Source organism: Chrysemys picta, chromosome 12 (assembly GCF_011386835.1).
Source record: "Chrysemys picta bellii isolate R12L10 chromosome 12, ASM1138683v2, whole genome shotgun sequence".
NCBI lineage: Eukaryota > Metazoa > Chordata > Testudines > Emydidae > Chrysemys > Chrysemys picta.
Window position 1 is genome coordinate 45084872 of NC_088802.1, and position 25168 is coordinate 45110039.

Below are 25168 nucleotides of genomic sequence, written 5' to 3' on the forward strand. Positions count from 1 at the left end.
CAGGAGAACTCTCTCCTGTCAACAAACAGCAGCTACACTGTGCGCCTCTTAATGGCATGGCTGTAGCAGCACAGTCTAAAGCGGCATAGTGTAGACATAGCCTAACAATGCATACAAATTCTCTTGCATTTATGAACTTCACTAATTGTAAAAACATAAATAAAGACTTTGGACTCTATCTAAATGAAAGGTATTATGTAGTGCAAGAGCAGTACATTTACAACAATGGATCTCAATATTCTGTAGGTCTAGAATCTCTACATGGTTCAGGTACGGTTAAAGCAAGGCTCCTATTAGAAGGTTGATTTTTCTGTCACATGCCAGCTTAGTTGAAAAACAATCAAACTGTTATTAGATAATAGTGTACTCTTGTCTTTTGGAAGTTTAAGAACCATTATCCTGTAATTGCCAAAAGTACTTTGGTTTTTGGTAGGAGGAGGATGAAAAGAACCATGCCCGAAGCATAGGCTGCTGTTAGCATTTTGGATTGGGTGTGTTTTCACTGGAGTTGGAAAACGTTGCAAAGTGTGTGGGTTTTAGTACTTCAGAACAAAGGGAAAACTTACAATATAAAACATTAAACACTGTCATTGTGCTCATGAGGTTACTCATTTTTATGTCTTTCTTTGTAATTTGTTCAAGCTATTTTGAAGTAATGTAAGAACTGAATTGTGTGTGGTAATTGGATCTTGGTTTAAAACTCCAGTGGAAAACATGCATATCTTTAAACATTTCAAAGACAGATTTCACCTCTTTGTTTTTGTCAGACAGTTATAGATTTTACTTTGATTAACTTTGACAAGAGTAAAGTGCACAGTAATGTAAAACTTTGAGATTCCTGTTGCCATATATAGTATACACCTCTACCTTGATATAATGCTGTCCTCGGGAGCCAAAAAATCTTACCGCGTTATAGGTGAAACCGCGTTATATTGAACTTGCTTTGATCCACCGGAGTGCGCGCACACACCCTCCGCCCCCGGAGCACTGCTTTACCGCGTTATATCCAAATTAGTGTTATATCGAGGTAGATGTGTATTTCAAAATAGCAGGAGATAAGGTTAGTTCTAGGTTTAAGACTATCAGTTTTTTATTTTGTATGTAAGATGAACTCAATGAGAGCTTAAATATATTAAGGTATTTTCATCTTAACCTGGTCAGCATTAAATAAAATCCTACTTTCTGTTCTAACTGTGTGTTCATTACGTAATCATTAAATCAGACTATATTTTTTATTTCTATAGATCCTCCCATGAAGGCAGGGTACCAAAAATACAAAGTATATTTGTAACTTTTACTCTCTGGTGAGGCTATGGAACTGGATTACAAAACATGCCTCTGGAGTAGAGGTGTTGGTGAACCTGTCTTCGGGAGCAGCACAGCAAGGTTCAGTGGGGTGCAAGGATCTGACTGCTGTTGGGTAGAGCTCTGTGTTAAAAAATGAAATAAAATGAGAAAATCTGGTTCTTCAGGTCTTTAGGGTGGGCTCACTCTCCAGGACCACCTGCTTAACGGTAAAGTTCTTGTCACGCTCACTTGAGCTGGGGGCACGCATGGGATACGAAGCTCCTAAGGCTTACTCAGCAAAAAAAATTTGGGAACCTCTGCTCTAGAGCAATGATACTCAAACCTGTGGTTCTCAAGTGTGAATAAAATGTTGTACATCTAATGAGGTGCTCTTGGGTTCTCCAAGGAAAATATAGCAATTTCGGGGGTCAGGATGGAGACCGGTATGGCCAAATAAATGTGGGTAGTAGTGACTGAGAGAGCAAGCCTTCTCAAATGACTGAACCCAAAATTCTCTGTATACTGAAAACTTAGTATAGTTTTGATAAAGGCATTAGCTGCTTATAAACATTGAATTTATTTTGCTTCTTAGTGGCTAACGAGGGATGTTTTAGGATATAAATAGGTTTGATGCATTTAGAGCCCTTGAAACCACAGATTTTAATCTTCTCTCCTTTGTCCTTCAAAGGGAGATGTATTGAGTTCTTTTCAAGAGTTGTAGAATTTTGATTTTTCTAGGGTTACTAAGGATTTTATTTTATAGAAGATTCTTTTAAATGATTCCCTCTGACCTACATGAACATTAAGGTCCCCATGGCACTTTCTCATATGAGGGAATTTTTTCTAATGTTTCGAGTAGAGACATTCAAGTTACTGGGTTTTATTCTGAGCACTGTCATTTAGGACTTGTCTACATGGGAAAATTTACTGGCAGACCTGTACTAGTATAATTGTATGGCTGTAGTTTTTGTGGTTTAACTCACCATGTGGACACTCTTATTCTGGAATAAATGTCTATGTGGGGATAGTTCTGCCAGTAAATTTAATTTCTCTGTGCAGGCAAGCCCTTGAATTGGTGTGGGAGCCATGGGTGAGTTACTTCTCTGTGCCTCCGTTTTCTCATCTGTAAAATGGAGAGTAATGCTTGCCTACCACATAGACATGTTCAAGGATTAAGATTTCTGAACAGGTTTGAGATAATTGGATGTAATGTGTTAAGTATTTCTTTGTGGCACTCTGCCATTCTAGAGTCTATTCAAATGTGAGACCTAAGAGTGAGAGAGAATTCAGCAGTATATTGGACCTTTTCCTTTCTATTGGGGGACTTTAGAAGGTTCACATGTTGTAAATGTAAAAAGTTGCAAGACAATTGAATAAGTACTAATTATATACGTCACTAACAAACCACTGTAGCATAACTTTTGGAGTGAAGGAATTTCCTAAACTGTGTTTAAAATACTGTTACTACGATGTGCCATAACCGCAAATGATTGCTAATATCTCAGTTTTCCAGGAAAATGGCCCAACATAGCTAAGAGTTCTCATTATCTTTTATTCTAGTTAGATGTTGCATATCATGAAAAAAGAAAAGCACCTGTTAGGAGAACTAGACAATGTGTAATCTCTCTCTTGCTATGTGGTTATAAGCATAATAGGTGCATATAGCAAAGTCTGTTGCTGAAGATTTAAGGGAAATTCTGAGTGGAGGGCAAAGTAATAGTTCAGAGAGTGGAAGAAATAATAAATACTGTAAACCTTCATGTTTAATTATGAACCAAATATAGGCATGGGGTGGGGGGGGGGGAATTAGAAGAATTTGAGGTTTTAAAATTAAAGACTGAAGGGGGAATCTGATGGTATTTTCATTATGACTCCACGTTGCTAGATCATGGAGTCATGTACCAGTGAATCAACAATTCAGGTTTGCAAGCAGACCAGAAAAGAAGTTGATTACCCTCAGGTTTGACTGGTCAAGAACCACAGCATTAATAGCGTTTGGAATGGCTTACTATAGAGTAGGGTTTCTTTTTTTCTGCTCTGTGTTGGAAGTATCATTAGAATATAGTACTGTAAAGGATTAATATCCTCATGCTGTCTTTATAATTGTGTTGAGAGTCTTAAATCTGTAATAAAACCATACAGTGTAAGAAGTAGTTCTCTGGTTTTGATATTAGACTCTTCATTCATGGCACCAGCCGTGATGCAAGGGGAACCCAAATAGTATGATTGTAAGAGACTTTTGGGATCATCCAGTCTGATCCCATAAACATTAACTTCTGTTAGTTAAAGAGGCATCATTAAAACAAAATTAAATTTTGGACTTTGACGACTTGAATCTCCAATACCCTGCCTTAAGAGAAAAATAATATCATCTTAACAGTAAGATGTGCAGTAGCTTACAACTGAACATTGACTTCATACAGCTTTGAAATTTTACTATGCAGAAGAAAAATGCTGCTTTTAACCATCTTAATTTAAATGAAACAAGCACAGAAAGTTTCCTTACCTTGTCAAATCTTTTTTTAAACTTTCCCTTTATTTTTTTAGTAGTTTACATTTAACACAGTACTGTGCTGTATTTGCCTTTTCTTTTCTTTTCTTTTCTTTTCTTTTCTTTTCTTTTCTTTTCTTTTCTTTTCTTTTCTTTTCTTTTCTTTTCTTTTCTTTTCTTTTCTTTTCCTCTTTGCTGATGCCTGGTAGCTTACTTCCAGTTCCAAATGAGGTGTGTTTTTGACCGGTCAGTTCGTAACTCTGGTGTTTAACCATGAAGTTCTACTGTATACCACAACTTAATAGAGATACTTGGGGACCAACTCTCCTTCCATTTATGATTGAATGGACCAAGCCTTCTTCCACTGGCAATTAAATTAAACTGTTTTGGCAACTATATCAGTTTCTTATGTGAAAAAGCAATATTGGGGAGAAATGTATTTTAGTTTCTTTTAATGCAGTATGAGGAGGGATTGCACCATATGTTCAGCCAACTCTCTGGTAGTCTGTGAACTCCTGTTTGGAAACCACTGACTTTTATACTCAGTCGCAGGTGATATTGAAGTTATGTTTGTCTTGGGGGGGAAAAGCTTGGAAGAACCAGACCTGAAGAAGAGCTCTGTGTAGCTCGAAAGCTTGTCTCTCTGACCAACAGAAGTTGATCCTGTAAAAGATTACTTCACCCACCGTGTCTCTCTAAAGCTATTTTGTTAAAACTGTAAATGTTCCGTTCTGAGAAGAAGTGGAGCAGGAGTTGGACTATAATAGCCTCCTAATCAATAGCTAGGAAGAAAAAATTAAGTACAGTTCACAAATGGCCATAAATCCGCTTCTTCTACTTCAGGGTAACACTGAAATGCTTACTTGGACTATTATCGGTTTTTCTTTGTTTGTGGGGAAAAGTAGTTAATATATTAATTCAAGATCTCTAGTGGTGAAAGTTCTAGTAAGTTTATGAAACAACAGTTTTGTTTGGTGTCCCTGTTAGAAGTGCATGAACCTGCTTCTAGTCTCTCTCAGCTCTGATAATCAAGGACCAGATTTTGTACCTGTTATCCTAACTTAAAATTTTTCTTGCACTCAGTTTTGCTTTGTGGAGGGGAAAGATAAAGAACCAATTGGTTAAGTGCATGAAAATTTTTCATAAGGAGGCTACTAGAATATAAATATTTGTGTGTGTGTGTGGGGGGGGGGGTTAGCTGTCTGACTGTAAAAAGATCCCCCTGCCCCTTGATTCAGGCATACTGCATGATTTTTCTTCACTCAAGTGTTCCTCAAACCACTTGCTGAAAAAATCTGTGTAGTTCAATATTTGCTTTATACTAATGGAAGTAGTAATTTTTTTCTTCTATACCAGTTCCTAGTGGTAATTTATAACATGGTGTAACAAACAAAATTGCCTGCTTTGGAGCTGTCATCTGATTTTAAAAGTGCAAGTCACATTTTCAACTCTTGAAATCTTTCTAGGTTGGGAGGTATGGCTTTTTTTTCACTCTCCCAAGTCAGGGAAGAGAAAGTAAGCTGCTGTTTTGTGTGCGTGCGTGTGTGTGTGTATACAAAACTTCTCTTTTTGTACAGCACAGAGCACATGCTATTACTGGAGTCAGAACATTTACATATAGTCACATATAGCTCAGGATGACTACCTGAGTGGGCTGCTTGCCCTTCTGTGGGGAAAAAATAGGGCTTCTCAAGCATGCCATTTTTAAAAGGATGTGGTCAAGGTATTCATTCATAGTTTTCCATACATTCATAACTAATATAGCACTTAGAATCTTGAAGTTAAGTTTTCTTTAATAAACCTTTCCCCCTTTTCATTATATCAATACATTGGTTTCTTAGGTACAGTAACTTCTCACTTAACGTTGTAGTTATGTTCCTGAAAAATGCGACTTTAAGCAAAACGATGTTAAGCGAATCCAATTTCCCCATAAGAATTAATGTAAATGAGGGGGTTAGGTTCCAGGGAAATTTTTTTTTCACCAGACAAGACTATATTATATAGATATACTGTATATGTGTGTGTATATATATATATATATATATATATATATATATATATATATATATATATATATATATATATATGTGTGTGTGTTTTAAACAAACAATTTGATACTGGTACACAGTGATGATGATTGTGAAGCTTGGTTGAGGTGGAGGAGTCAGAGGGTGGGATATTGGAGGATGGGGTAAGCGGGGTGCAGGAACAGGGGGGAGGGGGCACCCTAACAGCCCCCTCTTCCTCCCTTCACCTCCCCCTCTCCCCCCCACCCCCCGCACAGCAAGCAGGAGTTTTGGGGAGCAGCTCCAGGACACAGGGCAGGAGCAGCACATGGCAGTGGGGGGAGGGGCAGCTGAACTGCCAGCAATTGATAGCCTGCTGGGCAGCTGCTGCACAGGGAACTTAGGGGAGCGGGAAGCTGATGGGGGGGGGGGTTGCCAGTCCATCCTGGTTCCAAGCCCCCACCAACTAGCTGCAACGGGCTGCTCCTCCTGCAAACGGTGGATGAAGCAGGTGGCTCCCAAATGACGTTAGAAGGGAGCATTGCACAGCTTTAAACGAGCATGTTCCCTAATTTATCAGCAACGTAACAACGTTAACCAGGATGACTTTAAGTGAGGAATTCAGAGTAGCAGCCTGTTAGTCTGTATTCGCAAAAAGAACAGGTTCTTTTTAAGTGAGGAGTTACTGTTCTTGAAAGCAGCACAACAAACAGTTGACCTTGATCTTCAGTTTTGATTTTTTTTTTTAAATAATACTTGAGAGATACTCCTGTAAGAACAATTACCTGGACTGCATCAACAACTGGTGTTACAAAGATTTTGACCCTACCAACCTTGGCGCAGGTACAGCCAAGAATTTTTTGTAATATTATATTTAAAAAGGAGATAAGGCTTGGTTTTGGTTTTACCTGCCAGGAAGCCCACAGAGCACAAGCTAAAATTTTCAAATGTTGGTCCTTAAAGATAGGCAACTAAATCCATATTTAGGCACTCGTTATGTAAATAGCCTGATTTTTGAGCTGCTGAGCTTTTGTCACCTGCTTTGGAAAAATTTGCCCATAGGTTATAGCTACACACCTTGTCATGTAAGATGTGGGCTTGAAATGATAGGGCTCTGTTTTTGTTTTGTTTTTTGTTTTTTAAATCACAGATGATACCAGCATGATTAGATGTTATGCCTGCTCTTTCACAGTGCCATCTAATTGTACTGAAGCCTGCTCAACTTTATCCATGCAGCTTTTCAAGACACTGACCCTCCTGGATCAAGCCATCTAATTTGGCACCCATCAATAGTATAATTGACTTGTAGCACACATAGAGACCTACTCCATTTGTTTTAAGCCCCCCTCGCCCCCCAGGACTTCACAGTGCTGGAAGCTGGAAAGTTATTTTCAAAGCGCATCTTTGTCTTATGTGTGATAGAATTGAGTTTTAGGTTACTTTAAAAAAAATCTTGACATGTATTAGAATCATACCTCCCTTTTCTCCTCATCTTGTTTGATAAGGATAAAAGTCTTTGTGCCCTTTATTGATTTTGTATGACATATAAAACCATTTCACTATTGTTTGGGGGCTGTTATGGTTGTTCTTACATTGGAAATACTGGTATTTGACTTCCCAGTTTTTGCTAAAAAAAACAAAGTTGGTTTAGTAGCATCACAATAGCCTTAATAGCCTTAATATCTGAGCTAAGGTTTTCCCAGCTCTCAAATTGAGGTGGGAGCATATGTCATGTTAGATATAGGGCTGTCAAGCAATGAAAAAAAATTAATCGCCCTGTTAAACAGTAATAGAATATCATTTATTTAAATATTTTGGATGTTTTCTACATTTTCAAATATATTGATTTCAATTACAACACAGAATACAAAATGTGCAGTGCTCACTTTCTTTTTTGATTAGAAGTATTTGCCCTGTAAAAAAACAAAAGAAATAGTATTTTCAATTCACCTAATACAAGTACTGTAGTGCAATCTCTTTACCATGGAAGTTGAATTTACAAATTTAGAATTATGTACAAAAAATGCATTCAAAAATAAAACAATGTAAAATTTTAGAGCCACTCAGTCCTACTTCTTGTTCAGCCAATTGCTCAGACAAACAAGTTTGTTTACATTTGCAGGAGATAACGCTGCCCGCTTCTTGTTTACAATGTCGCCTGAAAGTGAGAACAGGCGTTCCCATGGCGCTGTTGTAGCCAGCGTTGCAAGATATTTACATGCCAATATGTGTCCATACTGATGATAATGGGTTCTGCTCGATGATAATCCAAAGCAGTGCAGACTGATCCATGTTCGTTTTCATTATCTGAGTCAAATGCCACCAGCAGAAGATTGATTTTCCTTTTTGGTAGTTCAGGTTCTGTAGTTTCCGCATCAGTGTGTTGCTCTTTAAGACGTCTGAAAGCGTGCTCCACACCTCGTCCCTCTCAGATTTTGGAAGGCACTTCAGATTCTTAAACCTGGGGTTGGGTGCTATAGCTGTCTTTAGAAATCTCACAGTGGTACCTTCTTTGCGTTTTGTCAATTCTGCAGTGAAAGTGTTCTTAAAATGAACAACATGTCCCTTCCAGTTCTAGGAGATGGGATATCTCCATTTAATTTAGGGGGGGGAGGGATAGCTCAGTGGTTTGAGCATTGGCTTGCTAAACCCAGGGTTGTGAGTTCAATCCACCTAGGGATCTGGGGCAAAATCAGTACTTGGTCCTGCTAGTGAAGGCAGGGGGCTGGACTCAATGACCTTTCAAGGTCCCTTCCAGTTCTAGGAGATGGATATCTCCATTATTATTATTTATTATCTGAGACTGCTATAACATAAAATATATGGCAGAATGCGGGTAAAACAGAGCAGGGGACATACAATTCTCCTTGAAGGAGTTGAGTCACAAATTTAATGGATTATTTTTTTTAACGAGCATCATTAGCATGGATTAATGATTAATGTTGCCCTTGATTGTTTCTCTTCAAAGGAAGACATTCTTCTTGTCACTAAGTAGGATTATGGTTAGAAAAATGGCATTTTACTCAACAAATCTGCTTTCTTAATTGCTTGTTAGTGAAATCAAAAAATACTTTTTACTATTATTAGTACCACAGAACCAATACTCATAAACTCAATACTGAGATGGATTGTTATCCGGCTCATACATTAATAGATGAGTTAATTAATTTTCAATAAGAAATGTTACTGGTGGTGAAGGATAAGCCAGAAAGAAGTCAAGTCAGGTTTGATTTGAATAGCCCAGGTTGAGGTTGCCAGTTAGTGTATAAAAGTCTTCATACTTGTAATTGAGCAAATTTGCTGTAGCATCACTGAGAGAAAAACATGCCACTTTTAGACTCACTATTCAGAGTAGACATGCACTTTATAATGAAAGAATAGTATTTTCTCATTACTTCAGAAATTGTAAGAAGGAATGGGAGAATTTTAGAAATCAACTATTAAACTGAGTTTGAAGTGGGAAAATACGTTTGGGGTGCAAACAGGGTCCAGTGTGTTACTTTTTAGTATTTTGCAGGGAATCATAGTATGTATGTAGTATCTAAACACTAGTTATTTACCTTTAATTAATTGACTTTCAATTAATTCAAAGTAATTTAATTGTAAAGGCTACTTTCTATTGTTCCCTAGCAAATACCCAGACTAACCCCTCAGGTAAACTACAACCTTTGTAGGCTGGAACAAATATCTGGAGAATGTCCAGACTAGCCTTTACAAATGTGTTAACTACTTCAAGTTAATTGGCAATCAGTTTGGTAGAGGTAAAATCTCTAGTGTAGAACTAATTATTTAAAGGTGACCTTTGGGCTTTTTGTGGGGGTAGGGGGATTTGAGTGAGCTTGATTTTTTTTGTTTGCTGCTTTATTATATATAAAGAGTCTGAACGTTTTTATGTCTTTTACGTTATAAATATCAAGAAAGTCAAGATTGGTCTTTCTTTGCTGGGAGACGTGGAGAAGGGAGGCTTTCAGGTATCTTAATACAAGGAGCAAGAGTATAGAATCTTTCCAGCCTAGTCGAGCTGAATTTCCAATCTAAAATGCAAGCTTTTTTTAACACCTTTTGTCAGAGGATGTAGAAGAAAAAATGTTTGCAGCCTTAATTTTCAATATTAAAAAGTAAAAAAGGCTTCTTTTTTTTTTTTTTTTTTTTTTTTTTTGTGTGCAGGTCACCTTTAAATAAAGTTTTTAAAGGCATTACTGTGAGGCCTGGAAAAACAACTGGATAATAAACTAGGTAACTTTTTAGATATTAGTGCCCCTGACCACAGCTCAAAATCTACGTACCACAAAGAAGAAGGCTGAGTTTGTCAGGGTGGGTTGATTAAAGTGCCTTAAATTAGTAAGGAGGAGATCTTGATTTAAATATTTTTTCCAGTTGTACTTTTTAGTTATTTTCCTAGAGAAAGGTTGATTCTTGTTGGTTGGTAACCATTAAAACATGTTAATTTATAACTTTATATAAGCATATATATAAGCCATGTCTACACTACAGACTTTGGTCAACGCAAGTTATGTCGGCATAAAGCCGCTCTTAGTATATCATTTGTATGCATGCACACTTGGCTCCTTGCGTTGGTGCTGCACATGCTTACCAGGAGTGCATGTGGCGATGCATAGTGTGGTGAACCGTGGATAGGTATCCCAATGTTTGACCTGCTACTGGCACTGTCTTTTGGGAAGTTTTGGCAATGCAGGATGGGACAGAAATGTGCCGCACAGGGGTGTGTGGGAGCAAGGAGTCAACTTCCCAGCATGCAACTGTCTCCATCTCATAATGTCATCTATATCCCATAATTTTTGCACCTTTTAAAAAAAATCCCACGGACCTGCACAGACTTTCTCACTGTCCACCATCTCTGACAGAAGCATGGTGCCTGCACAGCTCTGCACTATTGTCATAAGCGTTGCACGCATAGGACGTGCAATTCTGTGGTATTTGCAGAGCCATAAGAAGAACCAAATTGGTGTGGAATATGACGATTTCTTGGATGACAGATTGCTGTGGGGCATAGCGAGGACCAATTCAAAGTCGGTGGTGTTCACGGAGCCGCTGCCAATATAGAGCTCCACCTCTGGGCTTGAGAAACAAACACTGACTGTTGGGATTGCATAGAAATGCAGGCTTGGGGTGATGAGCATTGGCTGCTGAACTTTTGCATATGGAAAGCCACATTCCTGGATCTGTGTGCCAGGTTTGCTCCAGCCCTCCAGGACAGGGACACCAGAATGAGAGCTTCATTGACAGTGGAAAAGCAAATGGTGATTGTAGTGTAGAAACTTGCAGTGTTGGATTGCTACTGGTCAGTGGGAAATCATTTTGGAGTTATAAAAGCCACTATGGGGGCCGTTGTCATGTAAGCGTACAAGACCATTAATTGTCTCCTGCTATGCAGGACTGTGACTCTCAGCAATGTGCAGGACATAGTGGAAGGATTTGCAGTAATGGAGTTCCTGAACTGTGTGGTGTAGCGATAGATAGCATGCCTCTTCCCCACAGAGTACATCAACAGAAAGGGCTACTTTTCTCTGGTTATGCAAGCATTGGTGGATCACTGGGGATGTTTCACCGACATCAGTGTTAACTGGTTAGGGATGCTCGCATCTTTAAGAACACAGGACTGTTCGGAAAGCTACAACCAGGGACTTCCTTTCCCAACCAGCAGATTACTATGGTCGTTGTTTACCTGTCAGTAGGGATCCTGGGCAACCCAACCCACCCTTGCACCCTCTGGCTCATGAAGCCATACAGCTGCCACTTTGGCAGCACCAAGGAAAGATTCAGCTACCAGTTGAGCAGGTGCAGAATGACATTGATTGCATTTTTGGTAGATGGAAGGGACGCTAGTGTTGTTTATTCACAAAGATTGGATCTCAGTGAAAAAACATCCCAATGGCTATAGCTGCCTACTGTGTCCTGCATAATATCTGTGAAGCGAAGGGGAAAAGTTGCTGTCAGGGTGGAGGGCAGAGGTGGAGTGGCTGTCTGCTGAGTTTGATCAGCCAGACAAAAGGACTATTGGAAGAACTCAGGTGAGGAGCTAGGTGGTTCAGGAAGGCTTTGAAAGAGCACTTCAACAGCAAGCCACAGTAATGCATTCTGGTGTACTACGCTCTACCTTGCTGTGTTGTTTTGGGGCCTGTAAGAAATTGTGTGGTGCTTATACATCTGACTGTACCACTATCAGTGCACCTATTCATTTTCCTGTGTTTCCTGCACATTTATGATTATTACACTGTTAACTGATCCTGTGAATTGTCACAGTTTAGTAAGTGGGTTCAGAACTGCTAGGCGCTCTGCAGCATATGTTATGAACTAAAAGATTACTTGTTTTCCAGATAATAGAATTTTATTCAGTAACAAAACCAATGCAAAAAATAAAATCTGTGTAACTTAAAAGTAAATACATTAAAAACTACTATATTACTGGAACAGAACTTAATGAGGAGAAAGAATATTCATGTACATTTTACCTACACATACACTGACCTGTGAAAGCCATGGTTGCTGTATGTGAAGTCGTGGTTGTTCTTAATGTCCCCCTGATGCCACGTGGAATGTTGGGGGGAAGGGTGTAGGTAGGTGCCTTAATGCAGTTCTACATGGACTGCAAAGGGAGGCGAGTCGATGACTGTTGAACTGAGATTCTACAAGAGTTTGCGTTATCTGTGTTTGCTGCTAGAGAAGCCCCATTATGTCCTGTGCATCTCACTCTTCTTTTCCTGCAGGGACTCTTGGGCCTTTCTCTGTCTGCTCTTTCTTTCTCCAGGCTGTCTGCTGCGTTGACCCTCCAGACCTTTTGCTCATGGTCTGTCGCAGCATTGGCTTGCAGGATCTTATTGAACATGTCATCCCGATTCCTCCTCTTTTTCTTCCTTACTTGTCTCAGGTGTGAAGGGGAAATCCCTTAAGGCTGCTACCGCAGCAGGTGCAAATAAAACAAACAGGTACCATGTTCGCATAGTCACAACGCAAAGTGAAATGTAATATTCATTACTCCCTTCCATTGCTTCCCTACAGTTTTCAACAAAATATGCTTATTGACACTTCTGCTTCTGAGTGCTTGTGCACAGTGCCACTCACAGCAGCTGTGGTGAGTATAGCCCACCAGGGGTGAGGGAAATGAGTCAGGAATTGCTCAGTTGCCTGAAACTGAGTATAGGGCAACAAAAATGAATATATTGGCACCTCCAGAGGATGGTGATTTTAGCTGATACCCTCACTTCTGAGGATAACAAAGGCAGAGAGAGCACAGCTGCTGCTGGCATCCTGAAGCCGCCTAGTCCTGTATGCTGCTAGCCTAGGTACTGCAATAGTTCCTGCCAAAGTTATCGCTGACTGGCATGGGAAAATGTCGTACTATGGAGGAAGAAATAAGGCTGCCATCCCTAGAAATCTCTGGAAGAGGATTACAGAGCACCTCCATGAAAGTTCCATTGAGACCTCTCAGAAGGATTCAGTGGACGTCCTTGTACAGAGGCTCCCTGACTTACGCAAGTGTTCGGTTCTGGAACGCCTTGCGTAACTCGAATTTTCCGTAAGTCGGAAACGTATATCCTACCATTACGCCGCCTCCCCCCCCCAAAAAAAGAAAAGGAAAACCTCCTATTTCTACCTTACAAACTTTTTCCGTAAACCCGGATTTGCGTATGTTGGGTTTATCTAACTTGGGGAGCGTCTGTATAAATAAGCTGCTTTTCATGACACCCCCCCTTGCCTAACTCTACAGAGAAATGAAAAGCAGATAAGTGCTACCTCCTTTGTTGTACCGCTACCTCTTCTAGTACAAGTAAATTAATGAAAAGTCATTAACTGTCCTGTTAAGTTGGTTGCACCATCCCTGTAATGGGAAATAAATTTACACACTTACCTGAGATTCTGTCCCCTGCATCAGGCTCACCTGTGCTCCACTGATTGGACTGTGGTGGAGCCTCAAACAGGTCCTGGCTCACAGCATAGGCCAGGGGTTCTCAGACTTTTGTACTGGTGACCCCTTTCACACAGCAAGCCTCTGAGTGCGACCCCCCCCCCCCTTATACATTAAAAACACTTTTTTATATATTTAACACCATTATAAATGCTGGAGGCAAAACTGGGTTTGGGTTGGAGGCTGACAGCTTGCGATCCCCCATGTAATAACCTCGCAACCCCCTGAGGGGTCCCGACCCCCAGTTTGAGAACCCCTGGAATAGGCATGTCCCCTCAACTCCCCAGTCACATGTTCTCTGTCCTCTTCGTCTTTGCCATTCATGCCAGGGGCCTGTGACTCGGGCTTCTCAGAGGTATCCATGTTGGCCTGTGGGGGTGTGGAGGTCTCCACCAAGTATGGCATGTAGTTCTTCGTAAAAGTATTAGGTCTGCAGGCTGATATCAGATTGCCTGTCAGCCTCCCTGGCATTTTGATACACCTGACGCAGTTCCTCTGCTTTCACTTGACAAGGATGCTGGTCCCTTTTATACCCTCTCTTTATCCTCCATGCAATCTGCTCGTAGATGTCCACGTTTATGTTTCTGCGCTGTAGCTGTGCTTGTGTAGTCTCTTCTCCTCACAGGCCCAGGACATCCACTGTCTCCTGTCTACTCCAAGCCAGAGCATGTCTAGAGCGTGTAGCCAGTATGGTCAACTGGCTATTTATTACAGCTATTTAAGGATGAAGGAAGATACTATTTAACAATAATATAAAGGAATACAGTGTGTTGAAATGGAAAAGAGAATTTATCCAAGTACATGGGGTAGTCAGGAAGGCATGTTGTTTTCTCTGCTGCAGCCAAGTAGCATACGTCTGTGCGTTCTGTCTTCCAAGAAACTTTGTAGACTGCACAGAAATAAGTACAGAAGGAAGTTTCACTTTTTACCTTAGAATGAACATATGATGTGATTGATTAAACTAGTGCCAAATAAGAAGAAAAATAGTTATTTTTCTCTCTCTCTCAGGTTTGTAAATACTACCTTTGTGGGTTTTGTCCAGCTGAATTATTTACAAATACCCGTTCTGACTTAGGTAAGTGTTCCGTTTGTGTGTGTGTGGGGGGGGGGGGGGGTGTTTCATTCACTGTCATTAAAATTAAATTTAAGATAGTCATCTGATAACCCCCTCCTGCTTCCACGACTGACCTTTTCTCTGACATGGGATATTTATTTTCTTTAGTGTGTATTCTGTCAACACATTGTAAAACTATTTTTTTCCGGTCTGCCAGTAACTTGATTTCAGCAATAGCAATGTTGATATAATATCATGGATAGACTGCATAACCAACGAAAAAGTATTGGAGATTATTGGAACTCAGCAAAATCTAGTCAGATCTTATGAAAAGAGAGATTCAATTTGCAGGGTACATTTTCAGAAGTTCAGCAGGCAGTGCATGTTTATGGGCACTGGAAAGTAAAAAGGTGATGGCAGAAAAACACAAGGCAGAAAAAGAAGATCTTGGATGGCTGATGTGGTATCCTGGGTGGGTCAAAAGGACTATTCATCCACCAAGAGATTAGCAGAGGACCATGCAGAAAGGGCTACAATGGTTGTAAATCTCCAGTAATGGCCACACCACAGCAGAAGAAGATTTTTACAACACTTGCTCCATCTCAACCCTTTCCCCACAACCAATATAAAATTAGGCTATGTGTACACAGGAAAGGAGTGTGTGAACCCCCTTTCCCCCCAAGTATAACCTAAAACTCCACAAGTGGGATACTCTTATTCTCATGTAAGAGTGTCTTTTATTTTTATTTATTGGTTTAGCTTATAATGATTGAAAAGGGGTTTAAGCTAAACTGAAAAGACATTTATACCAGAATAAAACTATCCAAATCAGGGGCGTTATCAATATAGCAGTAAAAATTTCCTGTGTAGATGAAGCTTTAGATGGAACCCTTATCTGCCTTTGTTCCTCTGATTCTAAACTTAAAATCAAATTCTTTGAATCAGCCAGTGCTTTATTGTAAAGTTAGACATCTGGCCAGATTTTTGGAGACCATAAATTACTCAAATGAAAATAAAAACTAGCCTTTTTTAAAAGAGCCTTAGAGAACTAGGCTATTTTAATCCTGCTAGGACATTTTTGAAAACGTTCTGAAACATGCTTTTATTTTGTGCTGGAGATTCAGTGAATTTCCATTCCATTTTACACGTGTTACAAAATTCCTATTTTTTCCTTTTGGTACTCTGAGAAATGTTACACCATTTTGGTATTCTTTTTTAAGATAAATTTAAAAAAAAAGTTCCAAACAAGTGAGTGAAAATGTAGGTACAAAAGGCCAGTTTACGGAGAGCTTCATAAAAATTCATCAGCTTCACCTTTATGCTTTCCTGAGTCTCTTTAGAAATGTTTCCTGTATCATGGTTAAGGTTAAGATGGATATTTTTAGTAAAAGTCAGGAACAGGTCACAGATAATAAACAAAAATTCATGGAAGCCTGCGACCTGTCCCTGACTTTTACTAAAAATAGTCATGGGGTGGATTGGACAAACAGCGCTGCCGGGGGCTTACAACTCCTCCAGTCCCACCGCTGCTCCTGCAGCAGGGACTGACCGCCACTGCTCCAGCCCTATGGGTGCTGACCCAACCCCAGCCACTTCTTCAGCCCTGGTGCCGCTGCAGATAGCTGCTCCCATCCTGCTGCAGAAGAAGTCACAGAGATCCTGGAAAGTCTCAGAATCCGTAACAGAATCATATCCTTAATCATGGTGCTCCCAGTTAACTGACTGGTTTGATAACCTACAGAGCTTAATGTAATTAGATACAAAGGGCTAGATTCCCAAAGAAACTTGGGCATAGCAATGGTTAGCATCACCATGCTTAACTTTTAGGCGCCTAGAAAATCACTGGGATTCACAAAAGCCTGAGTTAGGGCACGTAGGCTCCCTTTAGGAGGCACCTCAGAATGGGATTGACAGAAGCCAGCATGTTCTGCATCTCCCCCAAAGCTAGCCGATAGGAGATGCCAAAGTAAAGGGTATGTCCTAAGCCCTATCCCTCTCAAGGAGTACTATATCTTAGTCCAGGCTAGAAAGAGATGCCTCCCTCTGCTTGGGATTCTCAGCTACAAACTCTCTCTTGGAATTAGGTGTCTATGCTGTTTTTGCAAGAAGGTCAGGAGGACCTCCCTCATACTTCTAGCCCAACGTTTAGGAAGCTTACCTGGGATGTGGGAGACTGTTGCTTCAAGTCCCCTCTTGGCCTGAGTGGGAGAATGTATTTGAACAGAGCTCTGCCACTTCTCAGGTGAATGCACTAACCACTGAGCTCTGGAATATTCCAATATGATGATTCCTTAATCTGTACTGTGAAACTGTTCCCCTGTGGATAAACAATAAATTCATTGAAGCAGGAGGACTGGATACTGAGTTACCCACTTCCCAGGTGAGTTCTGTAGCCACCAGACTACAGAATCATTTTCACGCTTGTGTGCACTTTTTCTCTCTCTCTTTGGCTCAGTAATTTGGCCCCTATAGGTTTTGGTGGCAGCTGAGCGGGGGTTTTGTGAATCCCAATGGAGCCTGATTCTGGGATTTATGTGCCTACAGTGGCAGTTAGGTGCCTAAGTCTTTTTATGAACCTAGCCCCAAAAGCATGCTGACTAAATCCTCCAAAGTTTTAGTGTGGCTTTCCAGAGTGTGCGCTAAGTCTTGCCTTGCTTTATTTTTAGGTCCATGTGAAAAAATTCATGATGAAAATCTGCGTAAACAGTGAGTGTTTAAGTTGTTTTAGCATAAGTTAATGTAACAATTATAATGGTTTAATTTGTTCAATTTGGCGTTCATAAAACCAACAAGACAAGAAGAAAATAATAATTTAAGAGCAGCTTCATATATAAGCTGTAAATCATTTACCTTGTACTTTTCATTGTCCGTTTCTTTATGAAAATTAATTTAAAAAATCACAAAGTAATTTAAAAATTAATCATAGAAATGTAGTGCTTGAAGGGACTTTGAGGTCATCTAGTCCATTCCTCTGTTCTGAGGCAGCTCCAGTGTAATTTAAAAAGTTGTAATTTTTGCTGGAGCAGTTTTTTACATGTTTGTCACACCTCTATATTACAGAATGACACATGATCATTCGGTAAAAAACGTTGTGTATTTTTATCAGATATGAGAAGAGCTCTCGTTTTATGAAAGTGGGCTATGAAAGAGACTTCTTGCGGTATTTACAGAGCTTACTTGCAGAGGTAGAACGGAGGATTCGAAGAGGGCATGCTCGTTTGGCACTGTCACAGAACCAGCAGTCATCAGGTGTAAGTAAAAGCCTACACTGAAGCAAATAATTGTTCTTCAAAGTGGACTCTGAATGTGGGATGTTCACTATAATGTGAATTTGCTGCTTTCCAGAAGGTTCTTATACGATTTACATGTTACTGGTTACTGTGACCAGAAGAACTCCACTTCCCTTTTCTATAGATAACTGCAGCTTTTTTCTCTGCTCAGAATGATTTCTGTTCTCTCACATACTTCCCCTGTTCCTTTTATGTCGTTAAATAACTAATTAGCAGGGTAGTTGTTACTTAACAAGGGTGATGGACTTGCCTAATGGAAGGCTCTTCCTGTTACAAGTGCAATTAAAAATGCTATTTTTAACAACAAGAGTGAATTGCAGATTTTAATGGGTGAGCCTCCTTTCACTTTACTCCAGAGAGATAGTCAACCTGCATCCTTCTAAATTAATACCAAAAGTGAGGTCTGAGGTCTGCTTTGATAGGACTCTTAATTTCCTAATGTTTTTCACAAAATATTATTCTCAACCAAGGGAAGCCAAATTCAGTACCCTGGATGTCAGAGGAGATTTGCATTCCTATTTGGACAGGGCGTTTAGGAAATCAGGCCTGTTCTATACCTAAAACTTAGTTGACCTAGCTACATTGCTCATGGCTTTGAAAAATTTCACACCCTGTGCAACATTAGGTCAACCCATCCTCCACTGTAGATGCAGCTTGGTTGACAGAAGAATTCTTCCGTCAACCTAAGTACTGCCTCTTGGGGACAGATTTACTACAATAATGGAAAAAACCCTTTGTTGCTGTAGCAAGCATCTATGCTACAGTGATGTATCTGAGCACTGTTACTGTCTCGCTGTAACCTTTGTTCTGTAGACGTACCCTTACACTTTTTTATAGCTTTGGGGAATCGGTGTAAAGGGAATGCCATTGCCATTCAACTTATGTCTAAGTGGATTACCCTCTGTTTTACCTTGTTTTTGTTTTACATTAGCTAGGCTAACAGTACCTAAGTGTCTTGGGACATTCTCTATTAGGCTCAAGGCAGTGTCAGTGGCATGCCTCCATAACATTTTTATCTTAGAAGTGTGTAGGGCTGCTAACTGGAGTTCTGGTCAGATATTGACTCAGCACTGTTCTCTGAACTTGGCATCTACATATGATGCTTATTTTGGGGGGATAATTTGGTTCCACCTTCCTGGAAGCTGTACTGACTGTTCACGAGATTTCCCCAAATAAAAATACACAGAGTAAGAAGCATTTGAAGGACATTCTCTGTAGAGAGTGGTATATGGCTGTCAGCCAGGGGCTTAGCTCATGCTCCACCCTGCTGTTGCTGTTCTCAGGGGTCAAATGTTAAGAGTTAGGGGTATTTTGCCATTCTTGTGCTATCAAATTATAACTCATGAGTTACAATTGTGTGTGATGCCTTCAGAGAAACAGGATTATAGGTGAATAAATTTCCTTTTTCTCCCACTAAGTGAAAATACAGCATGTTACAGCACTTGGACTACTCTGTACTTGGATCTACTCTATTTATCTGATACCAAGTATGTAATTATAGAGAAAAATATTAATAGGTGTGTAGTTTCTTAAAAACACACATTCTTAATCCTTTGATTAGGGACTGAATTTTTTTTTTTTTAATATTTAGCAGGCAGCTGGACCTACTGGTAAAAATGAAGAGAAAATTCAGGTCTTAACTGACAAAATCGATGTACTTCTACAACAGGTAAAAGTCGCCTTCTAGCAGAACTATTAATCAAATGCTCAGATTATAAGATCCTGACAGGATTTTTATTCTCCTTTAGATTGAAGAATTGGGTTCTGAAGGAAAGGTGGAAGAGGCGCAAGGAATGATGAAACTTGTTGAACAGCTAAAAGAAGAGAGAGAGTTGCTGAGGTCTACAACTTCAGTAAGTAAAAGCTGTGCGGGCTCTGTTAGGGTTATTTCAAGGCTCAGTGCAAAAGCAGAACCTGACTGTATAGCCTTGCCCCTTATGTGGTTAGAGGATTTAAAAGTTACAACAATCCAGTTACTGCTTTCTTGTCGAATTTCTGTTTCTCACATTAAAATTTAACAGGCTGAAATCCTGCCCCTTATGAGAGCCCAGCCTGTATTTCACACAATGCATTCATTAATTTAAAACTCCTATTAGTCTTAGTCAATATCATGTACTTTGTTAGATAATTAAATCTTGGATTTAAATTGTAAACTCATTTAGATTAGTATTCTTTGCCAAAACTAAATTGGCGTTGGGAATTTATGAATAGGTATTGGTAATTTACAGAAGATGAAACATCAAAGATGCTTATATAGCTAAAAAATTAGAAAGTCAGAAAACTTATTCTAAGTTAACGTAAAAATGCAAGACCTCAGAAAATGAAGTGTTAAATTTTTTTGACAAGTTTCTAACATGCCCATCTTAGCATTGCTTGGGCCAAAACATCTTAAATTTGAGAATATTTTCAAGCCCTCTTCAGAAAAATGAAAACACTTGCATCCATCTTCAACTTGATCATGTATTGTTGATAGGCTAGTGAGCTAGTCACCTTCTTCTGTACCCACCTGGGGGCGTGTCACACACTTTAAGAAACACTAGTTGAGATCTTCATAATATGATGCTTCCTTTGTTTCCTGCATGCATCAAGGAGCAGTGAGATAGTTTAAAATGTTTGTATTTTAAATTATCAATGGCCATTTTAGTTGGCACCCACTGAAATGAATGAAGCAATTCACCTCTCATAGCTATCGTGCTGGCACTCTGAAAAGTCAGTCAGACATCACTGAATCAGTTAACCTTCAAAAACATGGCCAGAGTGTTTCTTCTGACCCATAACAGTTTAGAGACTTACTTTTTTTAAATGAAAACTGAGACTCTAAAGTAATTGAAGTTTGACTTCTGTCCATTGCCACCTCTGACCCTCCCCTACCCCACTAGTCCTTTTGCACCCCTCCAATGGGACACAAACCATTTTAAAGATTTTTAGCGGAAGTCAGAAATCCTGCTTGTAATGGAAATATGGCTACAACCTTTATTGTGGTGAAGACACTTAACTCTCCATAACTGAGAACTTTCTTGCTAGCAATGATTAGTAAACCAGAGTCTGTTCAAGGATCTTTAGGTTCCTGGCTGTCAGCAGCTTCTCTTCTTTAAATCTCCCCCATGACTGACACTTCTCAGGGAGTTTCTCAATAGATAATCTCTTGCTTTTCTCTGTAATTATCTTCTGAGCTACTAGACTACTTGATTCCTGGAAGCTCACATGTTTAAAGCTGGACCCGATTAGAAACGGTTCTAGCACCAGAAAGAAATTAGAGGAGATATTTCCTCTAGCTTGTATTTGAAAACAACAAAAGCAGTTAATTTTTCATAAGTCTTCCTTGTGTGATGTTGCATTTACATTAGTTCAGGGGTAGGCAACCTATGGCACGCGTGCCGATTTTCAGTGGGGCTCACACTGCCCGGGTCCTGGCCACCGGTCCAGGGGGCTCTGCATTTTAATTTAATTTTAAATTAAGCTTCTTAAACATTTTGAAAACCTTATTTACTTTACATACAACAATAGTTTAGTTATACACCTCTATCTCGATATAACGCGACCAGATATAACACGAATTTGGATATAACACGGTAAAGCAGTGCTCGGGGGGGGGGCGGGGCTGCACACTCCGGTGGATCAAAGCAAGTTCAATATAATGCGGTTTCACCTATAACGCGGTAAGATTTTTGGCTTCCGAGGACAGAGTTGTATCGAGGTAGAGGTGTATATTATAGACTTATAGAAAGAGTCCTTCTAAAACCGTTAAAATGTATTACTGGAATGCGAAACCTTAAATTAGAGTGAATAAATGAAGACTTGGCACACCACTTCTGAAAGGTTGCCGACCCCTACACTAGTTCCTAAATCACTTTCTTTAATTCTAATAGTCTTGTTTGCAGAAGTCAGAGGAGCTGCCATCACTTAAAACCATAGCATAGTTCAAGAAAGCTATAATTCAGAAGTTTATGGAAGTCTTTTCAAAACCTAGTATGATTCTAAACCCTCATTACTGTAAAGTGGATATGGCATTAATTTTAGTCATATGTTTGAGGCAGTTGTCCAGAAAAAATGATATTGGCCATAGAAATGTACAGTGTATGCTTCCCTTACTTGTCACACAATCTGAGAATAATGCAGAATACCTGGGGCCTGGTATTTGGAATGTGATATTAACATGTCCTGGAATCCTTTAGGACCTTAATGTCTTTCCAGATCTATATGTCAGACATCTGACTTGAAATTCATAATACATATTGAGAATTTTCCTATCTGATTGATTTCCTGAAATCTTTCATTTTTGTCAGAATTTCCCATCCTCCTTTAGTTCTTGCCAAACCTTGTTCTCCCATTTTTGCACCCTCTTGTGTTAAACTTTTGAAATCCTGAAGCTCTTGATTTGTTCTCATAAATTTCTCCTTTTAAGAATTTAAATGATATGGTTCACATTCAGATGTGGTGTAGTGGATGCAACTTTGTTGAAATCAGTGGCAGTACACCTCCTTACCAGGCTTGAATTTGACCCCATCATCTTCAGAATGCTTTGCAAATACTAACAGCTCCTCACACATTCCTGTGAGCTAGGCAAAGATTTATCTCCGTAGTTTTTACTGTTGGCGAAAGCTGAAATAAACAGGTTAAATGTCTACCACCAGATCACAGAAAGGAGCTTTTATTAGAAGTTAGATTAGAACTCAGTAGTCCCTTGCTCCAGAAGTGTGCTCAGACCAGGATTTTTTGGCTCATAAAAGTCAGAAGCAGAATGTACACAGGAGAATGTATTAATGCTGTACAGGAATAATCACTTGGATTTGGGCTGTGAATTCAATGTAATGAGATTTTTGGTAAGTTTATGTCACAGTATGTCTGCTTTGATATATTTATTATACTTTCCCCACCATTCTCTTAAAAATGAAGGTCTACCTTGAAAGCATCAAACCCAGCTTCCTTTTTCTGTTTCATTGCGGGGCCTGTAAATGTTTCTTCTTCTTGGGCATTCCATTGTCAGTCTCCAAAGTTTTTTGTCATGTAGTCAAAGGTCTCCAGCAGAAAAGTGGGGTCTGGTTTTGTCCTTTGCAAGGTAGAACTAATTTTGAATATTACCATGAAACCAGCTCTAGCAGCGGGTAATAGGCATTGTATCTTTGATAGTGAAGAAGATATTTATTTCCCAAGTTCCACAGTTAAGTATTTACTGTAAAGTGCAGACTGCCTTTAATCTGTGGAAAGTATTGAGTTAGTATGTTTAGTCTTGCAGTCTGTGGGAATTTTTTTTTTTACTTATTTTTCATATTAGGCATAATGTGTAGGCTACTTCATAATAGTGCCAAGTTAAAGCAAGTAATTAAGCTCCTTTTTAAAGCTGAAATTCGTAATTTCACAACACTAGAAGAACAGTTGATAAAGTAAGAAGTACTAAGTCTGTTAACTGGCTCCAGGTTAAAACTTTTCTATTGTTGTTTGCTCTAACCACTATCTTCTCTTCTAGACAATTGAGAGCTTTGCAGCTCAAGAAAAGCAAATGGAAGTTTGTGAAGTCTGTGGAGCCTTTTTAATAGTAGGAGATGCACAGTCCAGGGTGGATGACCACTTGATGGGAAAACAGCACATGGGTTATGCCAAAATTAAAGCTACTGTAGAAGAATTAAAAGTGAGTATAACTTTTGTAATTTAAAGGTAAAGTGACATTCTTTCTATATAAACTATTTAAGAACCAAATCATTAGCAGAATCCTTACATACATAAACTTCGGTTCTCAAAATCCATTTGTTGGCAGCCAAGCATTGACAGATTTGAATTATTTAAAGGTGAAAGGTAATTTTAGCAGTGGCACTTAGGCTCCGAAGTGCCTAGGCCCCTTTTGAAAATGGGACTCAGACCCCTACATCACTTATGTGCTTTTGAAAATTTTACCTAAAGTACAAAACAAAAAATCAAATTAAGCCTGGATTTTTATGCTGAATTCCCCCACTAACGAGGCTGCTGAAGGTATTCAACACAACATGGTTTCAATTAACTTTTTAATGAAATTTTTCTTTTTTGGTGAAATGCTCTTGGTATATTTCCTGGTTCACACTGGGATATCCCAGTGTGCAGTATCCTGAATATTACAAATATACAAAGTATTCACTGGAATAAGTTAATTAAAACATTCTATGTTCATTCTTTTATGACAGCCCCCAGACAATTGCATACAGTTCTTCCCTATAGACAGAACAGAGTATGACCAGCAAGCTCTCTTCAAATACACGAGATATCACTGCAAAAATATCTTGCGTCTACTCAGGGACACACTATAGTGAAACATTTGGAGTGATATAAAATAACTACAAGAAGGGAGTTTTCATACCTAACAATTTTTTATGTACAATATCCAATTTACAAGGATACCTGTTTGTGTGTTTTCACTTTAATGGAAATATGCTAATCACATACAAACATAGAACTCCTGACATTAGCAGGGTGTTATCGGAAACTTGAAATCAATATAATGGCAAGCAATTGGGGATGCACCATGGAACGGTAGCCTTGAGTTGGCGTTAGGCTCCTGAGAACTGATGCTAAACTCTATTGCAACAAAGTTTATGAACTCCAACAGAGTTTAGCATCATCCTGGTGAAACTTAGAAGTGCCACTCAGCTGGAGGCTGAAATATGGGATATAACCAACTTTAGTTAGCTGTTTGGAGTTCAGAAAATTTGAGGATGCACTATTAAAATATTTTAAAATGAGACCTAATTTTTCCATTCCCATAGGTTGGATGTTTTAGGAGGAATGTAAATTGGGTAGAATCCTAGAGTGATCAGTTAGGCCAGATCTACACCACAACTTACATTAGTATAACTACGTCGCTCACAGGTGTGAGAAATCTACATCCTGGAGCAATGCAGTTATACTGATCTAACCCCACAGTGTAGACAGCACTATGTCAATGGGAGGGCTTCTCTCATCGACATAGCTGCCACCTCTCAGAGAGTTGGATTAACTACGCTGATGGGAGAGCTGCTCCCATCAGTGTAGTAGCATCTTCACTGAAGCCCGACAGCAGCACAGTTTCACTGCTGCAGTGTTTTAGGTATAGACCTGCCCTTGTCTTGTGTTTTTTGTACTGTCGTTATCGTGTGTGTGTGTGTG

General features: G+C 39.4%; 1 protein-coding gene across 5 annotated transcripts in view; it reads left to right on the plus strand.

Annotated features, from left to right (window-relative positions):
• The window catches only part of LUC7L3 (LUC7 like 3 pre-mRNA splicing factor), a 41725-nt gene that overhangs the window by 3027 nt on the left and 13530 nt on the right, over window positions 1–25168 (plus strand). For all 5 annotated transcript variants that reach the window (XR_010591766.1, XM_008163969.4, XM_024101793.3 and 2 more), the window contains exons 2-7: window positions 14720–14786; window positions 17432–17471; window positions 17872–18016; window positions 19647–19724; window positions 19804–19908; window positions 23523–23684. Coding sequence is in view for 4 of the 5 variants with exons in the window: in XM_008163969.4 (XP_008162191.1) it covers window positions 14720–14786; window positions 17432–17471; window positions 17872–18016; window positions 19647–19724; window positions 19804–19908; window positions 23523–23684 (597 nt within the window). In the remaining variant the exon portion in view is untranslated. The remainder of the gene's footprint in view (window positions 1–14719; window positions 14787–17431; window positions 17472–17871; window positions 18017–19646; window positions 19725–19803; window positions 19909–23522; window positions 23685–25168) is intronic.